Source organism: Betta splendens, chromosome 2, assembly GCF_900634795.4.
Source record: "Betta splendens chromosome 2, fBetSpl5.4, whole genome shotgun sequence".
Taxonomy (NCBI): domain Eukaryota; kingdom Metazoa; phylum Chordata; class Actinopteri; order Anabantiformes; family Osphronemidae; genus Betta; species Betta splendens.
The window spans coordinates 18,667,452-18,687,008 of NC_040882.2; the positions used below are offsets into that span (position 1 = coordinate 18,667,452).

General features: G+C 44.1%; 1 protein-coding gene across 2 annotated transcripts in view; it reads right to left on the reverse strand.

The window, feature by feature from the left end:
- The window catches only part of exoc6b (exocyst complex component 6B), a 58,114-nt gene that overhangs the window by 3,811 nt on the left and 34,746 nt on the right, over positions 1 to 19,557 (reverse strand). For both annotated transcript variants that reach the window (XM_029167604.2, XM_029167592.2), the window contains 2 exons: positions 19,013 to 19,154; positions 15,331 to 15,404 (listed from right to left, as the gene is read on the reverse strand). In XM_029167604.2, coding sequence (XP_029023437.1) covers positions 15,331 to 15,404; positions 19,013 to 19,154 — 216 coding nt within the window. The remainder of the gene's footprint in view (positions 1 to 15,330; positions 15,405 to 19,012; positions 19,155 to 19,557) is intronic.

Sequence of the window (19,557 nt, forward strand, 5' to 3'; positions counted from 1 at the left end):
GGCTCTCACACCAGCACACAAGTGAGCATCTTAAGTAGGATTTGGAATCCATTTAAAAAGCAGGAAAATATGACATTGTACAAGCTCCAGAGCAAATAAATATGAATCAATAAATTTTTTTAATGCAAAATTTTTTTGATTTCTTCAAAATCGATAAATCAAAATTAATTGGTGCAACAAAATCCTGATGTTTATAATTAACTAGATAATCTAATGTGTTGCTCAATTTCTGGAACGTTTTGAGCGAATGCACACGCACAGAGGTAAATAAACAGTTACGGAGATAAAACAGGGGGAAGAGGCCAAACAGGAGAAAAGAAAAGACGAAGGGAAGGATGGTAAAGTTTCCTTCCAACGGCCAACATTTCAAAGTGTTGCATAACCTGCTGCTGCCCTGCTGAACTCTACTCAACACGCGCACGAGCCGGGGCGAGCAAAGCATTAAGCCGGCAGACATACGCTGTGCACTGTGTCTCCCGCTCGCTCCATAACACACATCCACACGAGCAGGGAGCCCCAGTGAACTCTTGGTAACACCAAACACACACAGATCCAGAGAGAGAAACCATATGTGAGAGAGGGATGAGAGAGGAGAGAGAAGAGGGAGGGAGGAGGGACCGAGTACAGAGGGATGGAGAGCGAAACCACATGTGGGAGAGAGAGAGAGAGAGAGAGAAAGAGAGAGAGAGAGAAAAAATAAGAGAGTAAAGATGGAAAGAGACACAGATGGAGAGAAATGGATAACAGAGCAAAGAGGGAGGGTGGAGGCAGGGCAGATAGAGATAGATATAGATCAGGGATGGAGGAGAAGTGAGGGTGGCGATGGAGGTGCAACCACCAAACAGGAAGCAGAGACAGGACAACAAAGTCATGGGTAACTTCTATTCAGAATCAGTCACTCTACTAAAGCCTGTACGATGCTCAGGGAACCGGTGGTTTATCCCTCAGACATTAGACGTGACCATTACAACAGCTTTGAAGTGTCCTAATTATGTCTAATTGCCCCTCCCCCATTTTTATGACACTTTGGTCACATTAAAAAAATGTTTAACGCAATGTAATGAGAGGTCATGGTGTCGTTACAGCCAGCAGTCAGGAGAACGCACCTCCAAAACAGGAAGCGTCCCAAATATTTTCTATGTCCACTAAAGTATTTGTGAAGCTGATGTTTCCTTTAAACCTGCGTTTGGAGAGAGACTAAGATAAAAAGTTGAACAGGACTTCCTTCAAACGCCCCCCCCCCTCCTGTCCCACTTCCACCGCCCCGTCGCCCTCTCCCTCCGCTCCCTTCACTCGTCTATTCATCTCTCCCCTTTGTCCCCGAGTTCACCCTGGCGCGGCCGCGGCTTCACCTGCTAATCCCGCCACGTAAACAAGCACGAGCGCACGTCCACGCATGCATAAACAGGTACGCGGACGCAAACAGCAGCTGGCTGCGAGGGGATGGGGACTAATATGTCAGCAGACACACACGGCGGTGCGCCATGCACCTCTCTGAGCATTGGGGAGGAATGTCAGATAGACAGATACTGCAGCCGTCTGTTTAAAGGAATGAACAACGAAAGGCCGTGTTTACACATTCGTGCACAAGCTTTGCGTTATCGGAGATCAGGTTGCCGTCTGCTCTCTGGAATCAATCTCTGCATCTAGTTTTTTTTTCTGAGGTAAAGGAAAACCAGATAATCGCTACAAGTGGGAAAAAAAGGAGACAGAAGAGAAGACACAAAGGAAAGAAAATGAGCAGATTCTGAGGACAGGTGAGGAGACAGACAATATTTCATCCTCATCGAAGGAAAACACAAATCAATTTGAGGAAATTAAAAGACAGACGAGGAAATGAATGAAGAGCAACAGAGAGAGGAAAAAAGAATGAATTGTAAGAGACAAAAAGAACAAAGAGGGATGAACAGTGGAGCAGGTGCAATGAAAGAAGAGAGAGAATTTTTAAATTGTGAATGAGGAGGGATGAGGGGAGATCAGGAAACAGACAAATGATGGAAAAGAGAAGGGTCCGTTCCAAGAAGGAGGTGCATCAGAGGAAGAAGATAAGATAACGAGAACCGAGGCGAGATTGGAAAAAAGATGAGAAGGGGAAAAAAGGACATGGGAAAGAAATGGAGAAAAAGAAAAGGAAGATGAGACGAGCGCAGGGGGAGGAGGAGAGGATGGAGCTCAGTGAACTTGAGGTCAGTAGATAAGTTCAGATGGAGGGAGGAAGGAGGTGAGGGTACAAACAGTAGGAGAAGTGCAACAAGAAGGGAGGACAGCGGGGAGAGAGAGGAGGAGGAGGAGGAGGACGGGCAGATAAGACTGATGAAAATGGAGAAGATAAAGGGGGAAAAAAACAAAAAAACGAGTGGATGTCCAAAAAAGCGAGGCACAGGCAAGCGAGCAGGTCCTGACACGCACGCACCTGACCCCGGATTCACCTTCACACACACACACACACACACACACACACACACACACACACACACACACACACACACACACACACACACACACACACACACAGCGGCAGGTCTCTCTCTTCACCTCTCGCTGAACTTCTCTCTCCGTCTCGCTCCCCCGCTCTCACCTCGCCATGACCTCCCCTGCGCTATCGCTCCTGTCTCCCCACACACACACACACACACACACACACACACACACACTTATTGCTTCCTCTTATTCTTTTGAGGGGACCAGCAGAAAAACAAAGTGTCCCCCTCACATTTCTTGTTTGTTTTCGCTCGTTTCACCTCCGCTAATGGGGTTCCTCAGCTCCATTTCTCCCTCGCGCTTAGTTTCCATTTTGCCAGATCTCCCTGTTCCCCCGTCTCCTTTCTTCTCATTGAATCCATCACTTCACCCTTTCCTTCACTTGCCTTCTACACTTGTTCATCTTTTACTGCGTCATTCCGTTCCCACTTTTGCTCCCTGTCTTGTTTGCCGGCATCCCTTCTGATTTCACTCCCTTTGTTACTCTTTCAATCTCCTCACCTTTCTCTTCCTGTTCATCCTAATGTTCTTTTCTACGTTTTCTTTTCCTCATTTCATTTATTCTCTCTCCTGTGCCTTGCTCCCCCTGGGGTCCTTGAATTGAGCAAACTAACCCTTATCCTCTCTTTTTTCCATCCCTCTTTGTCCTTACATCCTCCTCCTCCTCCTCCCTCAGTGTTTAGCACACTTGTTAATGGTTATTCCAGCTGTGGGCAGGATTTATTTGTTTGTGATCATCAGGGAATCGTCGGTTTCCTATTGCAGCAGCCAAATGTCAGGATCACCCAGAAACCATCATGTTTACACAAACAGCTCATGGTTCATATTCCTACTACAAAAAAAAGTCTCTTCAGACAAGTTGAAAACATGTCTTCCCAATGCTCTCGCTCCTGTGCACCCCATTAGCAGTCGCTTTCTGAAAGCATGCACTTCTCTCGCAGACTTGGGCGCCCGTCTCCTCTCTACCTTTGACAGCAAAGGCCAAAGGTCACTAGAGCCAGAGAAAGTGGATTGCACTTCTATCAGCATCACTTGGCACCTGCCCATTTAGCGAGTGTTTCCTTCTCCATCCATCAATCATCCATCCTTTTATCTACTGCACTTCCAAAGACAACTATGTGGGGCTGAAAACCATCTGAAGACCAAAAAGCTTGTTTCAGCTACCTGCTTCTGACTGTGACTGTGGGAAAAAAAGGTTGGTTGACACCTGTCTTTCACCAGACGTTGCTCTTTGTCCTTCACTTCAACTGGAGTTCACAGGTCATTAGACACCACACGGATGCCGGTCAGCTCAATTACATTCGTGAGGTCTGCCTTGGGTTCAGGAGTTTCATAGGAACAGAGAAAGAACAGCTAAATAGAGACAGAGGTGGTGGAGCAACATAAAGGTGGAGCGTTTTGACGCGTGTCCATCAGCGTCCTCATAACCTTCCAGCAAGAATGTACTAAAAGCAGAACAAGTGCATCTTATGCACATCTGTCATTCCTCTACCTGCCACAATCTATAGCTTTCGTGTTGCTTCAGTCTTCGTCAAAAAAACAAGCAGAATTGTTTTTAATGACTAGAAAAACTTTTATTAATCTGATCATTGTCTTTTTCTACGATAAAGGTGCCAGAGAAAAATCTACATTTGAGGAAACGCCTCTTTTCATTTTAGTCAGTGCTTAAACTACTTCCAAACCAGGGTGGTCATATTTTTCTGCCAACACGAGCTCAGGGAGACCCCGGTGGGAAAAAGGATTTTACACTTAACCCTAAAGGTCAGCTCTTGACCCCTGAAGGCAACAGGTCAAAGGTCATGTTATTGTGCAATACTGTCCGACTACTGGCCCTCTCAATGTCTGACTGACTTTAATATTGCTTAAACTCCGACAGCCAGTATTGATGTCACCATCCTCATTTGTTAAAACCGCAGCAAACAAACATTTGACCCCCTTCAGCGTCACACAATCGCAAACTATGGATGGAATGAAGTGAGCTTGTTTATTGCGTCGCAACAGGGAACTTATTTTTGATTCTTCCTACGGGGCCAAAAAAGCATAATTAAAACCAAAAGCTTACATCTCTGTACTTCTGCCTGCAGCCTCTTTCTCACAACCGCAGTTCACCACTGCCAGGAACCACAATACAGCACAGACTCCACTGTGATACTCAAGTGGTGGCTGCCTCACAGTGACTGCTCCTGCTCGTCATGTGCAGGGCAATAAAATACGGCGACGTAAACACAAAGTCATGGTTTTGGTACGTGATCTTTTTTATCAGCTGCAACCGGCTAATATAAACTTTAAACAAAGCAACATCTAAATTACTGTCTATAGTAAGAAACCACATAAAATATGTTAAGTTTAGGCTCAGCAAGTCAAGGAGAAAAAGGTTATTTTGCTCTATGAATGTCTTAAACAGTTCCTCTATTTGCATAGAAGATGCTTTTCATTATTTTTCACACAGTTACACTTATTCCCACCTGACAGCTTTCCGTTAAGCCAGTGCCCTGTTTGATAAGCACTTGTTCCGCCTATGGGCAGCGACGCACCTTGGCGAAGGTCACAAAGGCCAGAGGCAGAGTGTTCAAAGAGGGGACAGGAGTCTTTGCCTTTTCACACGTACAGAAGGTACAGTATTAAAACAAGCAGGTTTGTGTTAATCGGTAAGATTATCCTCCCTCTCTTTGTCAGCAGTGACAAAGCGAAGTTGCGTGACCCCTCCAAGGAAGCGAGAGGACTAAAATGGAACGAGTGTGGAAAATAAGTGAAACAAAAACAAGAGAAGAGCGCTGCTGGTTCAACCAGGGGTCTCCGCTGTCAATTAGACACTACACAGATAGAATGAGGGCGAGTGAGAGACCCAGACAGAAAGACACGGAGTGGGAGAGAGAAAGAATAAGAGGAGGTGAATGAGAGGCAAGAGAGAAAACTCAAAAAGAATGATTAGGGGGAATATTACAGGAGTGCAGGGGAAAGAGAAAGCAGGGAGTGAAGGAGGTCAGGCAGAGGGTAACTAGATGTTACAGAGGAGGAAGAAGGAGCGAGAGAGGAACGGGGAGACGATAAACGAGTGCAGGCTGAAGTCAGAGGGGCCTGCTGGGAGTTGCTCTGTGCGCTGATAAAGCAAATAAAGACAGAATACTCCAAAACAAACAGGGCCAAAGAAACAGCGGCTTTTAGCGGTGCTGGGAGCTCAATTTAGATTTGAGCACTTTTTAAAAAGGTCAATTTGGCCTCAGTCACTTTTTAAAAGTCAATTTGGGTGCAAACAGTTTGCCGAGGTTAATTCTAGGCCAGGAGTTCATTTTGGGTTCGCCCACTCTTCAGACTTCGCTTTGCTAAAGCTTCAGTTAGGGTTTGGGCAAGTCATTTAAAAACTACACACAAGTGTGAAAACTGCAGGGGAGTTTATCGCGCCAATCTCCACGGCAATAATCTAATATGCAGATAGAGGCAAATTACATAAATGTTGTACAACATGACACTGACTGACATCTAAGCACATTTCTAACCCTTGCATCTGCCCAATGAGGCCAAAACAGGAAACAGTTCAAAGGTGAGAGTTGTTTAAGGGGCTCAACTTTCTGGTTTGGCCACGGAATGACCGCAGATACACACACACACACACACACACACACACACAGGAAGGGGTGTAGAAGCAGGTCATATCGGGGATCCTGACGAAGAGTTCAAGTGATAACATAGAACAATGACCTGACCCGGTCACTGCACAGTCGGTGTGTGTGTGTGTGTGTGTGTGTGTGTGTGTGTAAAAGCACATGTACTGCAAGTGTGTTTACAAGTGTGATTCTATGCATTAATGAGATATTGATGTGTGCTTGTGTGTTTCTGAGCGTGAGCTTGAACCACCTTGACCCTCTGACACCCCCTCCTCCAGTTCCTGACCGCTACTTGAACGCTGGTGGGAGTAGCAACCTGCCGCTCCCCGCCCGTCCAATCGGGTCAGCGAGTGGTTTTGTTGCTGTGACCACGGCCTGACCTGTTGTCACACTGATAAGGCCGGCCACAGACGGGACAGGAAGTTGAGACAGGGGCCGAGAACGCCACACCGTAAATCACAAGAGCAAAGTGACCTCTCCCACACAAATAAACTCATAAATTCGCAGATATGAACCCGCGGCCCGGCACAGCGGGACCTCGGTCCATTACTTTCGCAACCTGCTGGGCGCGAGTGTGTGTGCGGACGCAGCTGGGGCCGACACAGGTGTGTCACAGCGCAGGCAGTTGATATATACGCTTGTGGAGCTGCGAGTACATGTGCCGGTGTGTGTGTGGCCAGATAAGGGTGGTTTAACGTCTGACGGCGTGTTCCCAGCCCTGGCTGGCACTGTTACTTATCCCATTAACCTCACACCGCATTCATTATGTGTGTGTGTGTAGCGAACACAGACGCCCGCCTGCGTGACACAGAAGTGGCACTCTGGAGGGAAGGAAGAGAACGAAACAAGCAGAGAGGTGAAGGAGAGGACACGGAGCCAGTCATAAAAATATTCAAGCTGTTCTAAAATCTAAACCTCATTGATCAGTTTATAGCTACTCAAATGAGTCAAGTGCAGCCATGCATTGTCCTGCTGTACATGAGTGTCCTGGTAAGGGTTGTGGGGGTGCTGGAGTCTCTGGGAGCCAGGTGAGGGACTGGACCTCTGCACAGGCCCGTCTGCTGCTCATTCTCGCGCCGCTCGTCTCGCTCTTTCGCCCCTCTCCACTCCTCCATTCACCCCCCCTCTGCGACCGGTCAGTCGGATGAAGGGAAGTGTCAGCCTCCCGAGGAGCGAGGTAAAGGGGCCGAGGGGGGCGAGCGAGACCACCCTGCATGCCCGTTTCACCCGCCGTATCACTTTCACCTGACTGCACTCTTTCACCCGTTATCCCTCGCTTTTTGCTCCGCTCCGTCAACATTTTCCCGCATTCACGTCTTGTTTTCTCTCTGGGCGAGTTCGGGATCTGGCCAGCACGCTGCCTTTTTCATCGCCATCTCCTCCTGTCATCTTCTTTCGGATTCATTCATCCATCCACTCTTTCTCTGCTCTTTCGGAGGAGCTTTCTCCCGTTGCCCTCATTCATGCCCTTCTGTTCAGATTTTGCATTTTCACATTCCTCCCTCTCTCCCACTGCATTTATCTTCTCTCTTTGCATCTACCTGTTGCTTGTCTCTCCTCCTTCCCAACAGGTCAAAAGTCGACCCTTGCTGACGTGGTTGAGCGTGTGCTCTGTCCACCGCTGAACCTTGACATATGTACAGTTCATCGCTGTCTTGGAAGCGGTCCCCTTCCTGAACCTGAGCGGTCACACAGGCTTGCAAACACATCCCCACTCTGCAGCTGTCCCACTGTGACCACAGTCTTCAGGAATGTGATGGTAGCAGATTTGTCTCTCTGACCTCGTCTATATCTTGCTGTCCTCGTTTTCACCTCACCCTTCTCCTAACCCCTCATTTTCATGACTCTTTAAATTCCCTTTCACTTCACTACGTTCCATGCCTTGTGAACGTCTAGCTAAAGACTTGATATCAAACTTTGAACGAAAAGTAGTTTCAAGGTTTTATTACAATAAAACAACTTTAAAAAATAGAATAGAGTAAACCATATGCTTGGAAAGGTTTTTGCTGCTTAAAACAAAGGATAGGAAAACAATCACATGACAATTTTTCTCACTATGGAGCACCTTGACCTATATTTTTTGCTCATGAGGACACCTGGCTTAGAGTTGTACTGAGGTCAGACGAGAGCATTAGCAGGAACTTAAATTTAATGGCCTATTGTTATTGGGCCATTAAATGTTTATATTATTGTGGACTTTAATTCACTAAGCATATCCTTAGCTGAGCCCAGACTAAATGGAGCAGGTACATTAACAATTATATATAACTGAATTGAATTCCAAGAAAGTATCATAAGAACGAGTGGATTGTGTCTAAAATCCTCTGCTGAGGTATTTCCACTCTGGTTTTTGTTGCCCTATGACAGTTTGTGTGTATCCATCTTGGATAAAAAACTACCATTTATTTGAAATATTGTGACCAATATACTGTATGTCCTCCATAACAAACATAAGAAGACTATTACATTTCTGCCAGCTTCAAACTAAAAACTGAATTTTAAGCTTTTGACTGTGAACTCACAGGAGCCTCTACAGTGTATTGTATTAAATGAGACTTTACAGGTGCACCTCATGAAGTGGAAAGTGAACATATGTCCTATGAATTACTCATGCTTTCTCCTTTCTCACCACCTTCTGTCTTCCACTTTTTAAACACTACCAAATCATTTTATGTTTTTCATCTGTGCATCCCTTTATATGTACTGTAGATGTACACTTTCATACTGTAAGTCAGCTTTGCTAAACACAACAGTAGCTTGAAGCTCCATTTACCCTCATTTCAAAATCCAAACTTTGGTCTGATAAAGAACAGCAGTGATATCGTACAATGCAACCCTGGCATCATGCACACTGACATGAGGCAAACTGCTAAATAAAGAGATGCTGATATAAACAACAAAGCTTCTGTGACAATATGTTTTTGAGGAATCATTTCCTGGAATAGTGTAGATTTATTTCAGTGGGCGTCAGGAAACTGAAAGGAAGTGAGTAGCGTTAAGTAGCATGTGCACTTGAGACAGGAACAATGAATTAAGAAACTTTTTGACAGAATCAAGTGAAGGCTTCCTGCCTGTGACAGACGACCTCGCTGTCTGCAGCGGGTTTTTCATACTGTACAAAAGCAACAAAAAACAAACACAGGCTTCTTCTGAAGAAGGAAAAGAGTGGGTTGTAGACAAAAAGGATAATGGCAAATAAAATAAAACTCATTTTTTATATAATCGGGTGACACACTAAACAAATTAGCTTTGCTTCTTTGAGGTCCAGTTAAAAATCCCACCCTGATCTATGGTTGTACAAAATAAACAAAAAAAAAACATTCCCCTAGTAATGATGACACTGTAATTCTGGGAACAGGGGGATTTGATGTTTTAACAACACATCTGTACAAGCATACAGATGAGCCACAATTTCTGTGTGTGACTTTATTTCATCTGAATGAGCTTTTCCACTATTATTCTACATCTACTGAGGTTTTTCTAGGAAACAAATGACCTCTCATACTACGCTCAGTCACTCGGTAGATTCAGATGGTGACTTTAATGCTGATGAAGTAAAACCTCTCTTAAAAAAGCTCCTCCATGTGTCTTTTTATAATCACTAGGGTTTGAAAGTAAAAAGACATTCTGAAGAAAGTCAAAATAAACATTAAAACCTTTAATTCTTAAAACATTTTACTTTTCCTAAATTATGTCTTCACACCTTTCCTTCTCTTTTCCAACCATCACTCATGTCCCTAGTGCTTGTTGCCTCATTAGTCTGGGTTACAAGGAGGTGAGACGGAGTTTCCCTCTCCCACTGGGCCTCGTCTCCTACAGCCACACGTACGTACAAAAGCAGAGGGGGGAAATCTGCTATCCTGTCACTGGATAATCGTTACTGGCTATGCTGGTCAATCTAGAGTCAGGATAAGGGCAGCGCTTGTCATGCTGTGACATGTTGCTTTTGGAGCGCGAGGGGGAAGCCCTGTGAGGTAATGATTGGGACACACATCAGCGTCAGACAGAAGGTAGACAGATAATACTGGACGTCGTGTGTGCGGTTGCGAGAGAGGCTGTGCTAAGAGGGAAAACGTGTGTGTTTTGGATCGATGGAATGCCGACAGTGTTGGGGAATCAAATGTGATCGAATGGTAGATGGGAAACAGATTAAAGCAAACGATCCATAATGGAAACAAAGAAGCATCTAAAAGTAGAGAAAACCGAAGGGATTGACTAAAAAGAGACCCTGAAAAAGGATGACGGACAAGAGGAAAACTGGAATAATTTGAGGGAGATTCGAAAGGTAATTGAAGCTGTTAAAAAAAGTTAAGCAAGCCAGGAAACTAAGGTGCAGAGGGAAAAAGAAGAAACATTTAAGAAAGCTAAGAAAAGAACAGAGATATAGTTATAAATAAAGAAGGAGTAAAAAGCGTGGACAAAGCCAAATGAGGGAAAGTTCAATAAAGGCAGATTTTACAGATGCAAGAAAAAGAAACTTAAGGGACAGTTGAATTGTTGGAATCTGACTATCCATGGTCCACTGAAGGAACGAACCCAGTCCAATCAATGACATAAAAGACATGCACGACTGGACAGAAGGCTGAAGAATGCGCTGCTGGCATATGAGAGACTGGCGAAGGGGCTGAGTTGAGCTCTACTGTTGCAAGCCTTTTTCTGGGGGGCGGCCACACCGCAACACACACACACACACACACACACACACACACACACACACACACACACACACACACACACACACACACACACACACACACACACACGCCAGGGCTAGCCAAAGGTTTGAAGTAACCACAAACTTCTGAAAGTTCTAAATATAGGAGGATTGATAGGATCTGTGGAGAAGGGCAGTCTGGGGAGTGTAGACACACACACAAACGCACGCGCGCACACGCACACGCACACGCACACGCACACGCACACGCACACACACACACACACACACACACACACACACACACACACACACACACACACACACACACACACACACACACACACACACACACACACACACACACACACACACACACACACACACACACACACACACACACACACACACACACAAGCCGCCTACGCTCACCAAATGATTTAGCAATTGCAGAGAACAGGAGAAAGTTGCTGACAGCTCAGATAAGCTTGTTACAGCGAATCCACCTTTTTCTAGACAGTTTGAAATATTTTGCCATAAAAGTGAAAAATCTGCCCTGCGGGTTGCTTTCGGTTTGTCACTGGGCAAAGGGGCTAAGGCTAAGTTTAGTGTAAGAAAAGATTAAACTATTTCTAGGGGAGGTGTCTAATATAAAATCCCCACTCAATGTTTCTCAAGCTAAAAGAGCTGAAACTGTTACTCAACTATTTTGACCATCGGTGAATCTAGTTAATTGCAGCATCAAGCACAAATTTCAAACATTATCTTGTTCCAGCCTCTCAAATGTGAGAATTTATTGTGTTCTTCTGTTTTAAATCACCATAAAACCTTAGGTTATGAACTCTTCACTAGACAAAACAAAAAGTAATTTCAAAATGTTATCTTGGGCTTGGAGGAGCTGTAATGGGACCATTTTCTGACATTTTATAGACTTAATGGTCTTAATTTAAGTGAATCAGTTTAATTGATAGTGAAACCAGTAACTACTTACAGATGTATTTTGTCTGATTTCCTGCCTTTCTGTAAAGCTCGAGATTTCAAAAAAAGTCTAAGTGTCAAAGCTGCAGAAAAACACATCAACCGCATATTCTTTTTGTTTAAGGCCTCACTTTGAGATTAGACTAATCCATAGGAGAGCTTTAGAAACCAGCTGCTGTAATCTATAACTTGACATGAACATGGGGGAAACAGGTGTCTGCCTGAAGATAAGGTTTGATGGAGTCACACAGAAAGCGGCTTGGTAGAAGATGCTTGTGCTGTACCTTAAAAGGGCCTAAGCAAAGAAATTCTGGATTTTGGTAAATAAATCTTACTGGTTTTAAAAGATTGTTACAAGAAATAACACTTTTATAAGGACTGAATAAGTGACCACTTGCTCAATCAGGGAAATTATTGTAGCTCTTCCAGCTCTTTGTGAAAGAACTACAGAATGTCAAACCTGGTAAGAGACAAAGTAAAAGATGGGATATTGTACAATGCACAGAGAATGGAAACCCCTCTAAAATGAGCAGTCACTGAAAATGAGCTTTACAAGTTGTGGACAGTGGCAGGACAGCATTGGAAAACAAGATAGAATAGGTATTAAAACTTTGGAAAATGCTTCCCCCGTCTCGTCTTTGGTTCCAGCAACTGGAAACACGCTTGACTAACACCCTTTTGTATACGTTGGTTCACTTCCTCCTCCTAAAGGTCTGTATGTTTGCCAACGTTCAAAAATGTACATTCTTGATTGAAGTAAAATTGTACTTTTTATAACCAGATGTAGCGACACGGTTCCCAAAACACCACTTTCTAGTTTCAGATATGTTATTACATTATGTTATTACCTATTTCATGGCCATACTCCCTAAACGTAGAGAATATAAGGTTAATATTTATTACACATGATGTATGAAGAGTCATCAGTAAAAGTTATAGATCAGAGTTATATTCAACTCTTTTTTTAAAATCAGTAAAAACTTCATCTGAAAGGAATGTGTTTATTGTGATGATCCTTTATCGACTCAGCATCCAACTTTAATACCTTTACATAATGGTGATACATTATCCTATATCACGCACAACTCTTTTTCTATACACTGTGATTTTTCCTCTATGAACTGCATGTGTCCATCTACGTATCAGTGTGTGAGCCCGCTTCCTGGGGGAACTCCTGTCTCGGCCCTGTCCCAGGACCCCGGAACCATCCAGAACACCGGGACCCGACCGCATAACAAACGGCCCCGTCAGCGTGATTTATCGGCCATTCACCAACATGTCACATACACGGGCGCGTGCGCTCCGACGAAAGCATCGATGTGCACATATGAAAGCTCACAGGTTGACATTCAAACATGAAAAATGTGCCCAGAGAGAATGTGGATCACACACAAAAAAGATGCACTCTGGCAGATGTGTACACAGGAATTACGTAAGGAAAGCGCATACGGGGTGAGAGGAATGCGCTTCTTTTGATATGAAAAGAATGGCTACGAAAAACAATAGACGAGGGCCTGAAAAAGACACAAATGAAAGAGCAAAAGGAGCTGAATAAGTCCAAAAGGAGCGATAGACATGATTCTGATCAGCAAAAGAGAGTGGAAAGAGGAGGGGGAGGAGGAGGAGATGCAGGGAGTGGGAAGAGAAGAAGAGGATGGGGACAGAGGAAGAGGAGGATAAAGCAAGCAGTGGGAGCAAAGGAGGCAAAGGGGAAAGAGCGAAGGGAAGAAGAAGAGGGGGTGAAGTAAACACTGATGCTGGATGAATGCAATTTTTTTCTATTCTCCTTCTCCCCATCTTCCCCCTTCCCTCTCGTCCTTCTAGCGGGAGAACAAGAGGCACTGCATCATCCCGACAGGCAGAGAAAGAGAAGAGAGGGAGAGAGAAAGAGGGATTGTGACGGAGGGATAAAGGGCTATCCGTCTCTGTCTGTCAGCTCATTCATCGTCCCCTGCTCCGTCCTGCCGGCCCATCCGTCATCTGCTGTCACACGCACAGAAAAATACCCACACGCCGCTTCCAGCCACTTTCACACAGTCCACAGCGGCGGCCGGCGGGCGGGCGGGCGCACACGCGCAAACGCACAGGCCTCCGCTCGCTCCCCGCCCTGTTTCACACATTCACTGCGATGACACACACACACACACACACACACACACACACACACACACACACACACACACACACACACACACACACACACACGCTCAGCTTCACACAGTCAAACGCACAGCGGCCAGAAAGCCTCACGAACCTTCGCCCCGGACTCTGCGCCCCGTTTCACACATTCAACAACGATGACGGGCGCACACACGCACACTCCGCTTAGTTTCACACATTCATAACGATGACAGACACACAAACATTCATCACAAAGTCTTCCCCACACCGGGCGACGCCAAACGGGTTCGCTCACACGCACGTTCGCGCCTGTACGCGTTTCCCCTGCCAAATACGGAATACGACAACACACACACAAACACACGCACAAACACACACTCCGCCCAACACCCTGGATTCACAGTGAAGCCGTCCAGTTCTGTTGCTGCTCTGACTGGTCCTGCTCCGGGTTTCCCAGGACACAAAACGAGACCCTCCAGCACACAGTCCCTCGCTTCCTGCATTCAACCGCATCACCACACAGGTCGGCCTTGGTTGCCACGACCCTTTCTGCTGAGATTCAGATCAGCCAGACAACAGCCTCATGATGATGGTTTGGGTTTTAGCTATTGGAATCTCTCATTAAGTCTGTTACTGTTCTTCTCTGCCACCTTAGCATGTGTCAAAGTGCTGGTGGTGGACGACTGGTTTGACCCTTGCAGAAGAAAACAATCCCTCAATGTTTGTGTGCTTGCACAAATAGGTAATAACAAATGTCATTTCACATTGTAGCTGCTACAATAATACAGTTACCTCACTTTAAGCACCAAGGAGACACTACTCACATTTATTAAGACAATTTCACACCAATGAGGGACGGCCACACACACACCGGTGAGCAAAAAATCTACTGCAGCAACAGGTATAACGTAAGGAAAACAAAACAATGGCTGTTGCAAACCCGTTCAGAATCTACACAAAGCATCATGACTGTCCAATGAACTTCAAACGTTTTCCAGTCTGTTGTGACCTCTTGCTTTGTTCGACTTTTGAGTTTCCTCTACTGAGGCCTTTTCAGCATCTTTGAGCATTTAAGCACCTCAGTAAATTATAGGGATGCTTGAACCGGAGGACGTATGTAGCACAGATGTACAGTATTAGGTTATTTAACCAAGTAAGTCAGGTTTATATGAATGGCACCAAGTAGAACAATATATTTTAAGCAGAGATAGATAGAGATAGGTAAGAGTTAGATGGATAAGAATGATGTAGGCTAAAAAAGCAGATGGTAGAAAAACAATAAAAAAAATGAAACAACAGAAAACCAAATGAAGGAGAAAGACAAGGAGGAGAAAGTGTTGGAGGAGGAGGACTTAAGGGGTGTAAATGAGGATAGAAGGATGGAAGAAAGGGGTGGGGGTGGGGGGGCAGAATAAAAAGATAGTGGAAAAGAAAAAAAAAAAAAACAGAGAAAATGAAGGAGAGAGGACCACGAGGGAAACAAAGACCTACTTGTCTCAAGTCACTGAAGGCCAGAAGCAACGTGTCACCCTGGAAGCCTGCGACCGGGCCGGCGCTGGCAAAACCTGTGGGAAAATACAAACCCGCCCCCCCCAGTCCACCCCCAGAGAGAGGGAAGAGAGGAGGAGGAGGCAAAAAAAGAGGGTGAAAAAGGGAATAATAAAAGACCTGGTCAGATTCGCTATGCATCGGGATAGATTGGCAGACAAATGACAGCCTGGGGAGGAGGAGGGAGGCAGGGGAGGAAGAGAAGGGAGGGCAGGGTGTTAGAGTCATGTCGCTGGGTCTTGTTGAAAAAGAAAAAGAGTGTGTGTGTGTGTGTGTGTGTGTGTGTGTGTGTGTGTGTGTGTGTGTGTGTGTGTGTGTGTGTGTGTGTGTGTGAAACAGCAAAGGTTTTCCAGTGTGTTTAAATGTAGGCCAAGCTGAGTGTTTGTGTATGTGTGTGTGTGTAGGCTGTCTAGTGTTTGTCTCGCTGGACATGAATGTGATGCATGAGTGTGTATGTGCGTGTGTGTGTGTCTCGTTTGTCCAAGTCTTCAGCGGCGTGTTTGAGAACGACCGAGAACTGTTGGATTTTGAACTCGGGGTGACGCGTGTGTGTGTGTGTGTGTGTGTGTGTGTGTGTGTGTGTGTGTGTGTGTGTGTGTGTGTGTGTGTGTTCGCGTGGGGTCGTGCGGAGTGTAAGCTGGGGTCCTGGCGTCAGTTGGCCGTAAACAAGCCGTGTTCTGGGCGAGGGAATGAGAGGAGGAGTGAGAAAGCAAGTCTGTGGCTAATCTCTTATACCTCAGCACTGATTACATGGCTGCCACCTTCAGTGACCCCCACAGCACACACAGCCCTGCTCCTGAACTGGGAAGCTGTTGGTACATTAACCTTTTATTTCACCCTCAAAGACAAACCTTTATTCTTGACCTTACTTTCCTTTTTGTTACACTCCGTTCAAATCTGGCCACTGTCTACCTAATATTCTTGTTGTATTTCAGAAATACTCAAGAGTGTAACTGAGGGGTCATAATGGTTGGCACTAGTTGAGTCATATTTTTCTGCTAATAAAAAAAAAAAGAAAAAAAGTAAAAACTTAAAAATATGCATTTTCATGTGTGAAAATCAAAAAAAGTAAAATGTTTATTGATAAATCCAGTGAATCTGCATGAGGGTATGTTTCTAAGCCTATACAGTACATTTCATATTATTTGAATTTATAATGAAACACTCTGCTAAAGCTTCGTCTAAGTCACAAAGTTTTTGGGTACTTTGCAATTGTCCATTGCCCTCTTGCTTCACATCGTCGTCATCATCATCATGTCATCCTCCACACGATCCCTTCTTAACTTGGTATTAGCAATTCATAGAGATTTATGGAGGCTCTATGTCATGTGTGATTTTTATTATAATAATAATGCATGAATTTCTATCCTGTGATTTACAACCTAGTTCAAACCTTTTTCGCTCTCACTGTTCATTTTACAATATTTCATACTTTTGTATTTCACTGACACAACTGTTATCCTGTTTCCTCACACTCCTCATTTTTATTTTCCTTGTTCTTCTCAGACTGTATTTCATTCCATCTAACCCGCCATTTCTTTTCATCCGTCACAGTCTAGAAATCCCTGCCTTTATTTAATCTCTAATCTGTCCTTGAGCTCACCCTCACTTCCTCCTCCTTTCAACCTTAAATAATTTGCCTTTCTCCTCGCAACCAATTGTTTGTCCCTGTTCTCTCAAATCTGCCCCGATCTTTAGTTCTCACCTTTTTAATATAATCCCATCCTTCCGGTCATCATGTCTATTAATTCCTTTAAATCCAGTCTGCACTGTGTATATCCCTGTTTTGTGATTTCAGAGTTTAAATTGATAGCATTTGTAACAAAATTACTTTCATGAATCTATTCATCCAACCTGATTTTGTCCATCTTCTATTAATCTATCGTTCTAAAACTATTTCCCATCTCTCCTTGCTTTTGTTTTTCTGTACCAAATTATTTACAATTCTTTTTTATCTATAATTCAACCTTCCCCATCTCTCTCTACACCCTTTCCTCATCTCAGCCCTAACTCTGTAACCTTCTAACCTCTTTGCAGCATTGCATGCACTTCACTGCACATTATGCCTCACACACATATACAGTGTGTGACCCGAGATGTGACTAAGAACCTTGATCATGTAAAACCTCAGCTGCAAATTCTTTCATTCTCCCCTTCCCTTATCTCCAAGCGCTCTGAATAGGTAAATCTCAAAACCAGGCATGCAGAGACAGGGAGGGAGAGGAAAGGGCAATGAGAATGGGATGGAGAGAATGAAAGATAGAGGACGAAATAAGCTAAGGAAAAAAAGAAAGGGCAGAGAAGATGAAATGCAAGAATTATAAAAGAAAATTAAGTTGATTTGAAGCCAAACAGTTTAAAAGAAGTTCTCTTCAAAACATGGAACTGGTTGTTTCATAGTGCCCCCTGTGTTTTCCAACTCTAACTGCACACACAGTGTTTGTATAACAAAGTGATGCATTTGTTAGATTTTTGGAAAAAGTAGGGACGCAAAGTGGGGGAAATGTAAGAAGGGACGACAGGGCGAAACAAAACAGGTCACAAGTCAAAACAGGAAGGACAAATGGCAAATAAACAGTTGAAAGTTAAGAAAAAGGTGCAAAAAAAGTAAACTAATTAATAAAGTACATAGTTATTTCATTAATTAGTTTTAAAATATCGCAACAATGTCTATTAGACAGAGCCTTAAGAGAATGAAGCCAATTAACAACAACAACAACAACAACAACAACAACAACAACAAATCACTTAGAGTATACACCTTTAGTTATGGACTTTTCCATTGAAGTCAGAGATTTAGATCAAATACAGTGAATACAGTGTGTTCACCTGCGGGGCAAGGATGCTACGGCACTAGATAAGTGTCTCCTGACAAACCTGTGGTGTGACATTCATTTCCTGCTTCACAGACTCTTTTTAGCTAGATGTGTTTTGTAGCTCAGCTTCAAAAAGTGTTTTTGGGGTTTAGGTCAGGAGACATAGTTTGGCCAGGACATGCTGTAGAGATTTTTTTCCTTTTAAATGACTCGAGTGTTATTTTGCATGGATTATAACAGTGTTCTAAAGTTCCTCTCCTGTTATGCTTCTTGAGACTGCGAGTTATGTGTGCGAACCAAATGAAATGAAATGAAAACATGCTGTCACAATACGATAATCTCCTTTAAGTTATTTGCAATCCTGTGCGCTCGTGTCGGCACATTCCCCCTCCATGGCTCAGTACTACGCAGTCACAAACACAGCGGCCGCTGCCATTGTGGGCTCCGCCTGATCCAAGCTAATTTACTGTCGTTTCATACAATTATTTGCTGCCAATATTCACTTGGCCTTTGTCCATGCTCTTTGGTTTAATACTGAGGTTTTGTAATTGAGTGCATGTTCTATTTGTATGCCTTCCACAGATGCTGACTTACAGCTGCAGACGCTGCTCTGTTTGATCGGTCACTAAAAAATTAAGTGTCGTGGACGATGCTTCTGCCCAGTGACCAGTCACACTGTTCAAAGCAAGGCTGCATAAATAGCGCATTGTGTGCAGCTTCATTTTTTTTTACCAGTCATTGCACAACTAATACTATTTGTGTTACACCGTGCCATTATTTGAAGTATATATTAAAAACTAAACACTCACTCTCGCACTCTATGACGTCAGTTTGTAGTTGTTGCAGCGCCCCTATAGAGATCTGCCTGATTTCGGGGTCGAGCAGGAGCTGCATCAGAGACGTGGAGATGTGTTTACAGGCAGACATGCAGGCTGTCTGGGCCACTTTACCCTGTGACAACAGAAAACAGGGAGAGAGAAATTAAATGATGAAGTCTGCATAATGTTCCTGCACTCTGCTTCCATGACATCTGCCAATCACAGTTGCCCTGAAGGATGTTCCAGGCACCCTGCACAGTTTTTCCAAGCAGCAATGCAGAAATATTTTTTTGAGCAAATTATGGATCTGTTTGAAGTTTTCAGTTTATTCACCTTATGATTTATTAACATTTACTTGCTCTTTATAAGTACTGCATGTTCAGCCCTGTTTAGCCTTTTGACCTATCTAATTGTTTTTGTTGACATACCATAAAACTAATTTTCTTAAACAATCGTTCACCCAGTATTTTTAATAACAAAGAAATTTTACAAAAAACAGTGCGACAGGTGCCACAAGGTCAGTACTGCTTTTTTTT